At 45.8% G+C, this 15,997-nt stretch overlaps 1 protein-coding gene across 1 annotated transcript in view; it reads left to right on the forward strand.

Moving 5' to 3' along the window:
• Nucleotides 1–2,963: 2,963 nt before the first annotated feature.
• The window catches only part of Siah3 (siah E3 ubiquitin protein ligase family member 3), a 68,009-nt gene continuing 54,975 nt past the window's right edge, over nt 2,964–15,997 (forward strand). The window contains exon 1 of the mRNA XM_036199130.1: nt 2,964–3,221. Coding sequence (XP_036055023.1) covers nt 3,087–3,221 — 135 coding nt within the window. The 5' untranslated portion in view covers nt 2,964–3,086. The remainder of the gene's footprint in view (nt 3,222–15,997) is intronic.

Genomic DNA, 15,997 nt, shown 5'->3' on the forward strand with positions numbered 1-15,997 from the left:
TCTTCCTGTCTCTCCAGTTGGAATGCCCCGCCAAACCTTATTCTGCCCCACCATTGGCCAAACAGCTTCATTTATCGACCAATCAGAGCAACACATATTCACAACAAACAGAAAGATATCCCACAGCAGTTGGGGCTATATTAGATCCCATCGCAAAGCACCAAAAAGGGATGCTGGCAAGAGGCTCAGTGCCCAAGCCTGACAATCTGAGTTCAATCCCCCTGAAACCCACATCCTGGAAGAAAAGAATTGACACCTGCAAGTTGTCCTCTGACTTCTACATGCATGTGCACTCGTGTACACGCACTCGCGCACGCGCACACACACACACACACACACACACAATATATATATATATATATATTAATAACCTCCAAACCAAAAAGCACCCCAAAAGACAATTAAAGCATTGAATGTTATTCTGCTTAATTACTTGAAGTTTATTACAAATGATATAACTTTTGAGAGTTGTTTCTAATTTTGTAGATTAGGAACACTTGCTTATAAAATCTGACTATAAACTACATATTTTCAAGTAATCTGTGCCAGCTAGTTTCTTGTCAATTGGAACCAAACTAGAGCCATCAGGGAAGAAGAACCTTAACTGAAGGATTGTCTCTGTCAGATGGCCTGTAGGCAAGTCTATGGGGCATTTTCTTGATTGATGATTGATGTGGGAGGGCCCAGCCCACTGTGGGCAGTGCCACCACTGGGCAGGTTGTCCTGTGTTATATAAAAAAGCAGGCTGAGCAAGCCATAGAAAGCAAGCAGGTATGCAGCATCCATGGCCTCTGCTTTAGTTCCTGCCTCCAGGTTCCTGCCTTGAGTTCCTGCCCTGCCTTCCTGCCCTGCCTTCTCTCAGTGATGGAGTGTGACCTGGAAGTATAAGCCAAATCAACTCTTTCCTCCTCAAGTTGCTTTTGGTTATGTGTTCACCACAGCAAAGTAGAAAGCAAACGAGACCCCAGGTTGTGGGTCTAGGAATGTACACCCTATTTTTAGGATACGTTGATTCAGGTTTGTTTGGTTCAAACACTGTCATGTATTTTGCTGGTGCATTTATTGTTAAAGTGCAAACATTAGCCTCCTATTTCATTTGCTGTTCAACTTGTCACTTTCGATCAGTGGTTCTCAACCTTTGGGTTGCAACCCCTTTGGGGGTCAAATGACCCTTTCACAGCCGGGGTTGCCTAAGACCATCAGAAAACACAGATATTTATGATTCATAACAGTAGCAAAATTATAGTTACAAAGTAGCAACGAAAGTAATTTTATAATGGGGGGGGTCACCACAACACGAAGAACTGTATTAAAGGGTCTCAGCATTAGAAAGGTTGAGAACCCCTGCTTCAGATATTGATTTGGCTTTAAAATCAAGTTAAAATAAACCTGGGCTCTGCTTTGGTCTTCTAAACCGGGGAACGTTCTTTTCCACTGTGTTTTAGTCTGTTCTTAAGTGCCTGACTGGGTCACAGCTTCAGGTGTCCTGGGGTCATCAAGAGTCTGTATCTATTGCAACCTAGGTCCTGTGACCCTAACACATCTAGCCCTTTGCCATGGAGACAGTGTCATCTATAGAGTTTATGTTGTGAATGGAGCAGTAGAGTCTTGTTTTGTCTCTGAACTGATATTGTTTCAAGCAAGTTTACCATGTTGTGTTGGCTGTCCCGGGCCAGTGCAGTGAGGGTCCAGGAAGGAGCCACAGCCTCAAGCCAAAGGCTGCAGCTCATTCCAGAGTCTGAGCCTCCTACAGTAGCCCTGGAGTCTATCTACCTGCTCAAGGCAGAAAAAGCCTATGAACTAAAACTCAATTGTCCCAATTCTTGGGCTTTTGTGGCAAAGACTAAATAAACCAAGGAGTTTGTTCCCAGAAAGCCCAAAGTCCTCCATGTACCACTTAGAAACCCTCCTTCAGGAACCAACAGCCCACCTTAGGCATGGGGTGGCCAGTGCTCCGCTGCAGCCGAGGACTGGCCCAGTCAGTCTCTGCCTATTCTAACACAACAATATGCTGCTGGCATTCACACAAACAAGCAAGTGCTATGCTGCCTGTGTTCCTAATCTCTCCTTTAATGTCTCCAACAATCTACTGGTTAATTAGCAATTTGCTGCCCACCAATATGCAAATGTGTGACAAGCACAGGTTCTCTGCATCTGTAATTATTCAGCTGATGTACAAGCCACTTTCTTCCCTGAGTAGGTTTTTCTGTGTGTGTGTGTGTGTGTGTGTGTGTGTGTGTGTGTGTGTGTGTGTTCATGCATCAGGGATCTCATTGTTTTTAGAAGCGAGCTCTGTGCATTTTTATGCTTTAATAAAAGAGCTCAGTGATTACTGTATTTTGAAATATATATATATATATATATATATATATATGCATTCCCCCCTCAATTCCAAATTCATTTGTCAGATATTTTTGCATAAAGAGTGGGGAATTAGATTATCAAGGGGCTACAATCCAAATTGCAGAGAGTCGGAGCACAAGATTGAAAGATACACATTTCTGCAGCTGCCAAATCCTTATCCAGAATCAGTGTCGTGTAGTATTTGATTTTCTCCCAGCAGCTCTGGTGAGTAGAGCCACAAGCTGCCTAACCCATCTGCCTGTTGGAGCACAATGCTTTCCTGTTTGGAGGTTTAAATATTTTACTTTTTTTTCTGGGGGGGGGTGTTCGGGGCACTAAGAAAGGCTCTCATGTTAAATTAAGTCAATTAATAAATGGAGACACATTAAGCAATCAATTTTGTCAGCCTATCTCCCCAGCATTATGTATGGTTGGCTGTAATCACAAGATAAATGCAATGTGCTGATCTATGGTAATGTTCAATAATACATTCTCCGCCAGGCTCAATTCATCAGGGAGTTTCAGGAGGGGAGTTATTTGTTATTGGCTGTCTCTGCACCTCAAGGATAACATTTCTGTCCTTTTGATTGGCTGCCTCGCTGCTGCAAGATTCTAACCATCTTATTTTGATGATGAATATGAAGGCGCGCTAAGCCGGGCTGGAGCAGTGTGTCTCTGAGGCTGGGCTCCATTCAGAGCTCCCTCCGCTGCCTTCCTGTGCCAACAACCCCCCAAAAGTTGTGATGCTTTTCTTTACCCAGTGCTTTGGGGCTGTGTTGGATCTCATTCACCTCCGGTTTCAGCACTACAAGGCTAAACGGGTTTTCTCTGCTGCTGGGCAACTTGTCTGTGTGGTCAACCCCACACACAACCTAAAGGTGAGTCACTTCCTCTTAAGCTTTCTAGCCATCTCCCCCCGCCCCGGGGGGGGGATGGGGTTGTTCTAGCCTTTTCTCAGGAGACGTCTATTAGGGAGCTCATGCAAATAGTTTGCTGGTGCTGGGATCGTGATGGTCTGACGCCGTTTCTCGCTTGCCTCGGCTCCTTCTTGCTCTCTGGGTGGCGTGGTGCTTCAACCGTGACTGTGTGATGTTTCCTGGACCCGCAGGCAACAGCAGAGTTGGCATGTAGTGTTTGCCCCACACTGTCCTCCGAGCAGGGTGTGGGGGCGGCAGGGAGGGTGCCCTTACCTCCCTTGCAAACATTTGTGGACCAGTGCCCACGAGTAAAGATCTGAAAAGTTACCCAAATTGACATCTATCCCGCCCGTCAGTAACAAGGATTTGGCCGTGCAGAACTGGGGAGCTCTGAGACAGGACCTGGGAGTTGCCGTTTCTGCAGGAGTGTGCCCTTGTCCTCAAACTGTATCTAAGTGTGTGTGTGTGTGTGTGTGTGTGTGTGTGTGTGTGTGTGTGTGTGTTTTGCTGGGAGGAGGAGTTTAGCGCCTTTCCCTCCTGCCAGCTAGATGTGAGCCTTCTCCGAGGACAGCAGCAGCAGCAGCAGCAGGAGAAGGAGGGCTTTGCTTCAATTGTGTAATAATGAAGGCAGCTAGGAGCTGCCGGGGGCTGCCTGGAGCCTGCAGGCTGCTGAGTTGCCAGGGACTGCCTCGCTGCTCGCTCGGTGCTGCTTCCCCTGTGTTCATCCCTTCATGCCAATGTTGTAAGCCAAGATGCAGGGCTAGAAGAACCTCTACATGTCGCAGTCCAGATGGGGAAATTAATGAAGAGCCAACTAACTGCCTAAGGATATGGGGAAGCTGGGGAACAGGGAAAGGGGCATGCTGGGAGCACACAGCTAAACTCCCCAAAGATGAAATGGTCAGAAAATAAAATAATGCAGGACTCAGTAGGCAGCTGCTTACCTGTCTTCACTGTACTGGGAGACTGAGGGACAGGGGGAGGGGCTGTGTCTGCAGCAGAGTCCGGGACTGTCTCCAGGAGACCAAATCTGTAACTCTGATCATTGGGGGTTGGTCAGTGTTGAGTGATGCTCGTGACGATAAACTACCATGACCGACCGGAATGGTCCACAGCCCTCTTACTGCAGATCAGTGTGCTTACAAGTGGTCCCCACCTCCCCCTGGAAGTCTTTAAACTGACAGCTGCCGGAGCCTCTGAGGCCATATTCCTGGGGGCATTGTGATGGAGGGGACCTGGACTATATACCAAGACTGCCACTGGCTTTCTGCGGTACCCAGGCTGTGAGGAATTCATGAATCTCCCTGAAGCATTCATGTGTGCTCTCCCCCTCATTGCTGCCCATTCATCTCTTGCCTCCTGTTCAGTGTTTTGTTTTGTTTTCTTTATAGCTTGGTTTTTATAAATGAGAATTCTCTCCCCATCATCCTTGACAGAGCAAGTCCATAGCACATCCATATTAAAAATACTCTCGAATTCCATTTCAGGGCTACTTGGAGACCTTACTCCAATCTCATTATTTTGTCAACTTATATTAGTTACTTCCCTGTGGCAAGAAATGTTGTTTGTTCCTGTTTTGCATTTTAATACCTTTAAAATCACGAGACATAGCAGTTCTAACGTTTGAATTTATGTGGTTCACTGACTGCACCCAATGATGGGTAAGGGGGTGCTTAGAGCTTGCTGGGGGGGGGCAGAAGGGGAATCATCCATGTATGTTTTCTTCCATGACACCTGCTTGTAGACTGCAAACAGTCTTGTTGCCCCCAACCCACGGGCCCAGAGTTGGGGTGCAGGGCTTGAGTTAGCTTTGGACAGCTGTGTGATTTTTTTGAATGACTCAACCTTTCTGAGCCTTCCCTTCCTCATCTTCAAGATAGACACAGGGAGAGCTGTCCTGGTTCCTCCACAGCTTTCAGAAGCTGCTAAGAGATAGTGGGTACATGTGTGTATGTTGGGGAAATGAATCAATGATGAATGTGTTTGTAACAATCTCATCTCTAAACACACACATACACACACACACACACACACACACACACACACACACACTCGAGTGCACACACATATTCCTGTATGCAATGTATAGGCTCTTCAAAGAGTGTCACTTAAAGCTTAAGGTAACTTAAGATCACATAAGCAGGAACAGAAAAATAGATGCCATGTGCGTTTGAGGAGTGATTTTTCATGGCTTGGTTTTTCATATATATGCTCGTTTGTCTTTTCATTTCCCATTAATGTCCCCTTAGGGACACCGCTCATTACAGCCTCACTGTAAGTAGACACAGTGTGCTGTGTGCCATAGCGCTTGGGTCCCAGCACACAGAACTAGCAGGGCCACTGTGGGCAGAGGGACCCACCCAGCAGGCAAACTGTGTGGGGTCTCCATCAGCTTCTGCTCATCCAGAGACCAGGTGATGGAGGGTCAGCAGACCTGCCTCTCAACCTGAAGCTAGCACACAGCTTCAGGCTCTTTAACTGTTTTAATTAATTAATTAGTTAATTCATTGATGAGAACAGCTATCTAAAAGCACCACTGGCCTGCTGATTGGAAGAAGTCCATTCAAACTCCAAAGAGTTCTCTACCTAAATGTCCATGTTCATAAATAGACCACATAAATATGCCTTTGCTATAATAAGCTGTGATCTATGCGGGGAGGGGCTTCCTCTTTTTGGAGGGAAGAAAAAAAAAAGCTATGGCAGTGTTAACCCAGAATAGCTATTGATCTGTGGTGCTTTCCTGGACTTTGTAAGCAGCTGGACATGAGATAGGGACTGAGACCATTGCTTTCCTTTTGCTGGGCTGCCTGGAGCTACAAAGGGAGCCGTGAAGACTGTGTGGAAAGAGCGCTGGGCTTTCTTGAGACTCTAACAGCATTTCAAGACTGCAAGCAAGTGCTGAGTTATAATTCACAAGTGAGCAGAGAAAAGCCTGTAACTACTATGCTTCTGCAGGTCACCTTCATTAACCTGGGATTCCTTCCATCTGGTTCCTTTCCTTCTAAGGAGGAAAACAGGGCCTTCCAGGGACTGCAGATACTCTGGTTAAGGCTGTTACACCCACAACCCCTCTGTAATTAAAAGGGTCCTTTAGAAGGAATGGCTGACCTGGAACACTGGGGTTTAAGTGCCTGCCTAGAAATGGGTAGGAGACTCACTCCCCAACCCCTGTGTCTGTCTACTTGTCTCTGCCTGTACTTGGAACACTTTGCCTAGAGCAGAATTCCAAATGGTGCCCCTCAGTTTTCCTTTGCACCCCATGAAAAAATACTCCTGGAGGGAGGCAGCATTCGGGCTAGCGATCTTCAGGTGCTGCATTACCCCCAGGCTGCCTCCAGATCATACACCTTGTATCTGCAGCCCCTTTCCAAGGAAGGAAGCTTTTCTCTCCTGGCTCCTCTCCCATTGGCCAAGCCACCAAGGCAGCCCTGCTCTCTGTCACAGACAGTTCCTGTAGCCAGGGTTCTCCAGGGAAGGGTCTGTGCGCTCCCCTGAACCCCTCTCATCCGCGTCCTCGGCTCTTTCCAAGCCCGCAGTGAGTTGAGGCGGCTGGGTGACTTCCTCCTTCCTCTTTAACCACAGCTTTGATAAATGGGTTGTTAAAAAGAAATGACTTTTCTGGCAAACTTCTGAAAGGCCCCGTCTGATGCTGCCACCCAGTGCCCTCCTCTGCACTGGGCCCAAGAACATTAGTACCTGACCTCACTGCCATTGTTCTTTCTTATAACTCGTTAACCTTGGGTTTACACACAGCGCGTGAGCGCGCGCGCGCGCGCGCGCACACACACACACACACACACACACACACAGTGACAAACAGGACACTGATGATTTTACTTCAAGTGCATCTGAAACTGGGGGTGTCCAGTTCCATTCCTTTCAAGTCTATGTGCCTTTCAATCCTTAGAGCAGCTTGTGTGGATGAATGTGCTTGCTGTGGTGTGGGGAAAGAGGTGGAGGAAGAGGTGGGGAAAGGAGGAGCGGTAGGAAGGGAAGGAGAGGAGGGAGGAGGAGGAGGAGTTGATGGGGGAGGAGAAGATGGGGCTGGAGAAGAGAGGAGAAGGGAAGTCCTCTAAGGAGAGGAAGCCGAGAAAGGAGAGATGGGAGACTGGCAAAGCCAAACGCGGCTCCTGCCGCTGCTGTGTTGGAAACCCTGGACTGCCCGGGGGCTTCGCTAACGCAGCGCAGCAGGGGTTGGAGCGAGCGAGGACCTGAGGCGGAGAGGTAGCCTTTGGAGTGTTCGGTGTGAATGCCCACTTTAAAGCAGTTCAAAGCTTTGCAACGAGATTGTTGAAGAGCTGGTATGTGGGGTTACCCAGTTCTTACCCACATCAGAGGGTCCCGTTCTCAGTCTTTTCAACATTTCCCCAGATCTACCAGTTTGGAGCTATATCACCACTAGTTAGCGCCTGAGAAATTGAGGGCGGGGCGGAGGCGGGAGCAGGGGCGGGGCGGGGGCGGGAGCAGGGGCGGGGGCGGGGGCAGGGACCGGGAGCCCAGAAGTCTACCCTCTTCTACTTTTATACCGCAGGCTCTACAATCTCTTTCAGTCCTTTGGTTTCTGCAAACATATTCTATGACCCTATGGGCTCCAAACAGCTGTGCAGCCTTTCTGGTTAATGGCGATTGCGAATGAGGCTCCTGAGCCACGTATCGGGAAGCCCCAAGCCCGGGGCAGTAATTTGGTTAGCTGTGTGCTAGAGATTGAGCTGCAGAACAGGCTAGAACTAGAAGCGGTGCAGAGGTGAGCAGATTACCTCCGCTCGCTGCCCTGCATTTACCCAGCAGCCTCGAGCCCATTCTGTGAAATTCCCCTGCCTGGGCTCTCTCTACCAACTAGCACCATCTGGGGAGGAACTGATGGCTTCAAGTTCCGCCGAAACCCACAGAGAGGTCGGAGAGATTTGAACAGCTGCCCCCAGTTCAGACAGACTACTTTTCGGGCAGTTAACAACAGAGGCAGGATAGGGAGCAACTGTCTGAGACAGTGTTTTATACTTAAGAGGTCATCTTGCCCCGGGCAGTGCAGTGACCTTTTCCATAGGCCAGGTCCTGGACAAGAGGTCTTCCTGGGGGATGGAGACTCACCTCTGCGGCTCAGGGCATGATGGAGGGCATATCAAAGTTAAAGTTTGTGTGCAGCCCGGGAGAGTAAGACCACAGAGGGGTTCCCTGCACCAAGACTGCGCTAATTTCCTATGGCTGCCTGGAGCCACAAATGGTAGAGCTGGGAAGGAAGCCGTGTTTTAGGGGATTGTGAGATTTAGAGCCAGAGCAGGTTGGACTCCAATTCTGTTTTCCGTGAGCGTGTCTCTTCCTAGTTCCTCATGGAAATGCAACGTTTATACACCTTTCTGGGGTCCAGAATGATAAGTCAACACGATACACAATGTGCCGGGATCAAACTGTGGTAATTGTCATTTCCCTTTCCTCCAACATCGATTATTTTGGGGTTAGGAACCTCTGGACTTGAGTGATATTTTTGACCTTCGTGAGCTTCGTTTCTTTTCATTTATAAAATGGTGGTGTGTGGTGGGGGGGCACAACACTTTGGCTCAGCGCCTGGTCTGTGGTAATCATGCCTGCAGTCATTGCTATTGAGTTCATCAGAAACACCTTTCCCAAAAATTAATGGTATATCTGCTGCCAAGGGGTACACATTCTGAAATCTTTGGCATAATGTAAATAAATATGACCCAGTTCTTGTGTCTAACTTGGATGGGCAAACAAACTCCTCAAACTAGATGTTACAATGTATGGTGGTTTGGGCAAGATGCCCCCTATAATTCTCAGGTATTTGAATACTTGGTCCTCATTTGTTGATTGTTTGGGAAGGATTAGAGGGTGTGGCCTTGCTGGAGGAGGTGTGTCACTGGGGTGGGCTATGAGGTTTCAAAAACCTTGAGCCAAGCCAGGCGGGATGGTGCATGTCTTTAATCCCAGCACTCAGAGGCAGAGCCAGGTGGATCCAGCCTGGTCTACACCAAAACTACAGAGAAAAACAAACAAACAAACAAAAAACCTTGAGCCATTTTAAGTGTTCTCTGGGCCTCCTGTTTGTGTCTCAAGATGTGAGCTCTCAGCTTCTGCTCCCACATCTGTTCCCACCATCATGGACTCTAACCCTTTGGAACAATAAGACCCAAATAAGCCTTTTATGCTGCCTTGGTCGTGGTGTTCTAGCACAGCCAAGAAAAGTAACTAAGACAGGAAGTTAACTAAGGCAGCGCTAAAGTTAAAGCAATGGAAGACCTCCCTGTCAAAGGACAATAAAGCATGCTCATCAAGGGAGGAGGGTTAGAACAAGGTTCTAGTTCAAAGTCTAAGGCTAAACCATAAGGCTCAAAGATCATGCAGCCAGTCCAAAGTCACAGCTGATGGGGCTGCTGCAGGGACAGATCTCACATGCGATCATGATCTGCATTCAGACTGTTGCTCTGCCTGTGCCAATCCCATGAGGGAACAGGCATTTTGGTACAGGACGGTGCCCTGGTAATATGGCCCGCCAGCAGTGTTGGGCATCATCTTGGAGGACTTTGCTCTCCAGCTGGGCCACCATGGGACATCCAAGGAACAACAGTTTCTTGTATCTAAAATGCTCATGCAGATGATACATGACTCGGGCACATATGAGAGTCCACAGGAAGTCACCAAAGCCAAGCAGCCACCACTCCTGATGGTCAAACAGTGGGAGAGATTGAGTTCTGTTACCAAAGGCTATATTTTCACTTTGGCTGTAAGCCCAGAATGAAAGCACCGTCAGAAACCAGCTCTGTGTTTTTAGTAGAACAGGTTCTTCCTGGATAATTTAGAATTGTGAGCTAACTGGGAATGTCAGGTGTATTTTCCAGATACTGTATCTCTTAATAATCCCTGGGTCCTTTGATGTATTTTTACATCACGAGTCCATGATGAGGAATGTGCTCTGTGCTGCTGGGCTGTCTCCAGGCCAGGGCATCAGAATCCTAGCTAGCAGAGAGTGGTCTAAGACGGGAGGGGTAGGCCTGGCCCCCTTGATGAAGCAGGAGAGGGCACAATGTGGGAGGAAGGGGGTTAGCTTACACAGATGGTCCCACAGAGACAGAACCCAAACCAGTTCAACAGTATAGGCTTTACAACAGGCAGAGCAGCTAACCCAGTCACTCCTTGACCGTGTACCCAGACATCATGGCTCCTCAAAGTATCTCACAGGACTTGACCAAGATGTGCTGAAGAGTCCAAGGCAAGTAACCACTCAAGAAGCTCAGCTTTCTTTACCATAAATTAGGTATTCATGTGACATAGCCCAAGCTGAACCAAGCCATGTGTCCTGAAACCCTCACACAGTGGTTTTTCACTGTCTCGGCCATACTCAGGACAATAAGTCATGGCAATAACAGTCATGGAGGGCTACCATTTCCTGAAGGCAGGCTGTCTATGTCCAAGAACTGTCAACTGTGGAACTGAGCATTTGTTACTAGGAACAGGTGTATTATTATCACGTTCCACCCCACAGAATATCAAAACAGAAAGGTTAATGAGCTTGCCCAATATGGATGAGTTCTTGGTGGGTAAGCATTCTCTTTCTTTGATTAAAATTCTGTAACTTTTGGTACTTCTTGATATGATGTCTCGTTACACTCACTCTTCACAACCCACAACCCAGGCAACTGGCTGAGGACTAATATCAAATGTACTCTATCTCACTGTAGAATATTGAGCTAAGAGCATGTGTCATTTACCCTCATGTATATAAACATGGGTATGATACCCCAGTCCCTGCTGGGCATTCTGGGAGGCTTTCTCTGTATTCCTCAAGGCTCCTAGTGGAGCTAGACACCTGCTGCTTGCATTGACTGTGCTTCCTTCCTCTGTTTGCTGGAGCCACCCCCAAGTCAACTACTGCCTCATAGTACTTATCTCAAGTTCTGCTGTGGGGAACTTAAGTGAGACTGTGTGTGTAATTTTTAGTTTGTGTTTTTAATCACCTTACATTTCCTGAGCACATTCCAAGTGCCAAGCACTGTGCTACACAGTTTGCTTGAATTGCTTTGAAAAGGAAAAAAAGGGGGTCTTATAAACCTCTAAAGACAAAGGAGTTGTGAATATTTTGTTGACAGCCTTTTTAAGAATGCTCAGAAACTGATACCAAATTCTTGTCCTCCCAAAAAACAGAAGAAACAGGTGTGTGTGTGTGTGTGTGTGTGTGTGTGTGTGTGTGTGTGTGTGTGTAAAATTACAGGAACATGGATTCACAATGAGGATTCTTGATGATGCAGGTCTGCAGTTTCTGAACTTGGTTAAAGAGGGAAAATTCCACCGAATTTTTGATACACGGAAGTGGGTGCTAAAATTAGCATGTATATTGGGCTGTAGAGATGGCCCAGTGGTTAAGAGCACTGGCTGCTCTTCCAAAGGACCTGAGTTCAATTCCTAGCATCCACATGGTGGCTCACAACTATCCATAGTGGGATCTGATGCCTTCTTCTGGCATAAAGTCGTACATGCACATAGAGCACTCATACATAAAATAAAATAAAAATAATACATAAAAAAATTAGCGTGTATATCTGAGGTACCCATCGGGCCACACCACAGGTTTTTTTCTAAAACAAAAAAGTACTGAACTAGAAAGGAAAATCGTATCACCTCTATTCCGCTCATCTGCTTGGAATCTCTTGCTGATACACAGACCTGATTAGTCAATGGGAAAAGGATTGTGCAGAAATAACACCTCTCACAGAGTGAGCCACATTGATGACTTCATTGAAAAATAGCAAGGGTCTCAAGACATTCTCTGCTTTCCCTAACAACAGCTCCTTTCCCCAGACTGCTGGACGAGGCCCTCACTCTGGCAGATGCAGATCTGCAGAATGCTGTAATCATTCAGACTCAAGCAAATTGCGGCGCCTTTCAGAAAACTTACCTGCTATTGATTTTCGAGAGACTTGGTGGAAATTTTGTAGAGAAATGATAGTTAGGAATGAGCATGCAGAAGTGGGGAGGAGAAGCCAATCATTGGGCTTTGGGTTTGGGTGTGATTTAAGTCCCTCTTGACAAGACAATTTTAAAATAATCACAAGTTATGAACATAACTACAGCTAGAAGTGACAATTGGTGCACCTTTTCCAAAAGACCACTTAGAGAAAAATACGCATTTTCTCAAATACCAGTTAATTGCAAGGCGTGATGGCTCATGCCTGTAATTCCAACATTTAGGAAGTTGAGACAGGAGAATTACCATGAGTTTGAAGCCAAATTGGACTACATAGTGAATTTCCAGGCCAGCCTGACTGTGGTGGTTTGAATGTAGTTGGCCCCCATAATATCATAGAGAGTGGCACTGTTAGGAGGTGTGGCTTTGTTGGAGTGGGTGTGGCCTTGTTGGAGGAAGTGTGTCATTATGGAGGTGGGCTTTGAGGTTTCCTGTGCTCAGGATACTGCCCAGTGTCTCAGTCCATTAAGGAAGTTCAAAAGCATCAATGTAATTATCTCATAATTGGGATATGGTTCTAGCTTCTCTTATGTTGCTGAGATAAAACACCTTGACAAACAGCAACTTAAGGTTGAAAGAGTTTGTTTGGCTTATGATTCCAGGTTACAGTCCTAATCATCATGGGGAAATTAAGGCAGGAACTCAGTCAGCTTGTCACATCTCATCCAAGAGTAGAGAGAGAGTAAGTGTATACAAGCCTCTTGGTTACTCACTTGTTTGCTTGTACTGAGCTCAGTTTCTTCATTTTTATATAGTTCAAGAACCCCTGTCTAGGGAATGGTGTTGCCCATAATGGACTTGATCTACCAACACCAGTGAATTTAAAACAATCCACCATAGACAGGCTAGCCAAATGTAGACATGTCCTAGTGGAGACTCATCTCAGGCCATTCTAGGTTGTGTCAATTTGACAATTAAAGCTAACCATCACAGATAAAATAAAGGCTGGGAGGACCTTTTTATCATCATAGCTATTCCCAAACCCAAAGTGCTCCCCACTTTCACTCTGTATATTGAGATATGTTCAAATGTTAATTTGATAACACTATCTAAGATGCATTTTCATTTAGGAATAGAATTGTGTTGAGGTAGGGTTACTCTTCTTGTATTTACCACTCTGTGTACTCCAGGCTAACCAGCAGGTGTGTTTTTGAGTTGATCTCCTGTCTCTGACTCCCATACGGCCACAGGAGTGCTGTGATTACAGATGCTCACCACTGCATTTGGCTTTTTGAGGGTTCTCAGGATCGAACTCAGGTCATCAATCTTGTGTGGCAAATGCCTTTGCCTGCTGAACCATCTCACTAGCCGGATAAGCACAGCAATTTAACCAGTGACTCAGAATCTGGAAGGCTACATATTCACTTCTATACGACCATCCTAATGTCTGCAAGAAGCAGATTGATGGTAGTTTTGAAACAATAGTGCGGGTCAAATTGTATTCCCCTCCTAAGATGTTCATTCATGTGACAGTCCTTCCCTTGGTGATGTCTGCTTTCCAGTGACAACTCACGCTAAGTACCCCATTCATGAACAACTTTACAACTTTTGAACCTTCAAACAAAAAACTTCATTAGATAATAGGTTCCTTTTTGAAAACTATTGAGAATATTATTCACATTAACAAAAGTTTTCCTAGTTAGAAAAAAAAATAAAGGTTATGGCTGGTGGCAATTCTCTACTGGATCCTCTGACTGGGGTGTGTTTTACATGTATGCACACAAAACCTCAATTGTGCCTTCCAGTCAATTAATTATAAACTGGGAACCATAAAGGAGACTTTTCTGTAGGTACACAAGGAACACCCTTATAAAAGAGTTCTCTCGTAGAAATACACAAAGAAGCAAAATTGCTTATAATTATGCAAATAAACACACTTCATGATAGGCCTATATGATACAGATTTTCAAACATATTAATAATCACCATAGTTGTTTTCTGTGTCTGAAAGGTAAAATTCATTGATTTGGGCTATTTTAAAAGAGTTTGGGTGAGAAAGTCATTATTCCTGTTTGACGAGAGCCAACTCTGGCATGGCTGTGTAAATACTGCCAACAGCAAGCATTTATTTTCTATTACGTACCCTCCCATTACCTAGGCAAAATGGAAAGGTACTCCTTATCTCCATCCACACTTAATACGAAGACCTATGTGATGTGACAGGCTGGGAGCCAGGAAAAGAGGCATCCTTGAAGTAGACTTCCAAAGGAAGGGACGAGCCAGGGTAGCTAGTTATGTGTACTACTCTCTTCTGCCACTCTTGGGTGTTATTTTCTTTGGGAGATGCTAATACAGAGCTTTCCATAAAATAGCATTTCTACTACATCCCTAAGGATCATCCAAGAATCCAAATGCAGTAATGTGGCCCCCACCTCTGATACAGTGCCTCAGAATGTTGGTAGCAGGAGGAAGTAACCCGCATTTTGAGAAGATCGGCAAGTGACTGTTACCCTAAGGCTCATGCACCATCAAGAACAGCCCTGCTTCTGGGTCCTGAATCCATTGTATTGTTAAAACTTTTTTCATAATTAAACATGGCATGCACTTCTTTTTCCGTCATTTATGAGCATGTAATGGTGTCTTGGTTACTTTTCTATTGCTATGCTAAGATACCGTGCGTGACCTAGGAAACTTATAAAAGAAACAGTTTATTGTGAGTCTATAGTTTCAGAGGGAGACTCCATGACCATTATGGCAGGAAGCATAGCAGCAGCCAGGCAGGCATGGCTCTGGAGCAGTAGTTGAGAGTTTACATTTTGATTCATAAACACGAGGCAGAAAGGGAGACAGAGAGAGAGAGAGAGAGAGAGAGAGAGAGAGAGAGAGAGACTGGGAATGGCATGGACTTTTTGAAACCTCAAAGCTCACCTCCATGGCCACACCTCCTCCAACAAGGCCACACCTCCCAATCCTTCCCAAACAGTTCCACCAAGTGGGCACTAAGTATTCAACTTGAGCCTATGGGGGCCATTCTCATTCAGACCATAAGTGGAATCTTCTAGAGGCTGCACGATGTGTGATATTGCACAGTGAATCAGATTGTTAATGTGTGTTATTTCCACATTAACATTATAAGCAATATTTGCTTCTTTGTATATTTCTATGAGGGACTTCTCTTATAAGGGTGTTCCTTTGTGGCTCCCAGTTTGTAAGTAATTAATTAACAGGAAGACACAATAGAGATTTCATACACACACACACACACACACACACACACACACACACACAAACCACACCCCAGTCAGAGGATCCAGTAGAGAATTGCCACTAGCCATAACCTTCATTTTCTTCTAACTGGGAAAACTTTTGTTAATGTGAATAATATTCTCAATAGTTTTCTAAAAGGAGCCTATTATCTAATGAAGTTTTTTGTTTGAAGGTTCGAAAGTTGTAAAGTTGTTCATGTATAGGGTACTTAGCGAGAGTTGTCATTGGAAAGCGGACATCACCAAGGGAAGGACTGTCGCGTGAATGAACATCTTAGGAGGAGAATACAATTTGACCCGCACTATTGTTTCAAGACCATCATCAATCTGCTTCTTGCAGACATTAGGATGGTAATATAGAAGTGAAGATGTAGCCTTCCAGATTCTGAGTCACTGGCTAAACTGCTGTGGTTATCAGGCCAGACTTAGTCCCACAAGATTGATGACCTGAGTTCGATCCTGAGAACCCTCCAAAGCCAAATGCAGTGGTGAGTGTCTATAACCCCAGCATTCCTGTGCCACATGGAGGCAGAGATAGAAGAATGACCTGGAAGCTC

Source organism: Onychomys torridus, chromosome 9 (assembly GCF_903995425.1).
Source record: "Onychomys torridus chromosome 9, mOncTor1.1, whole genome shotgun sequence".
NCBI lineage: Eukaryota > Metazoa > Chordata > Mammalia > Rodentia > Cricetidae > Onychomys > Onychomys torridus.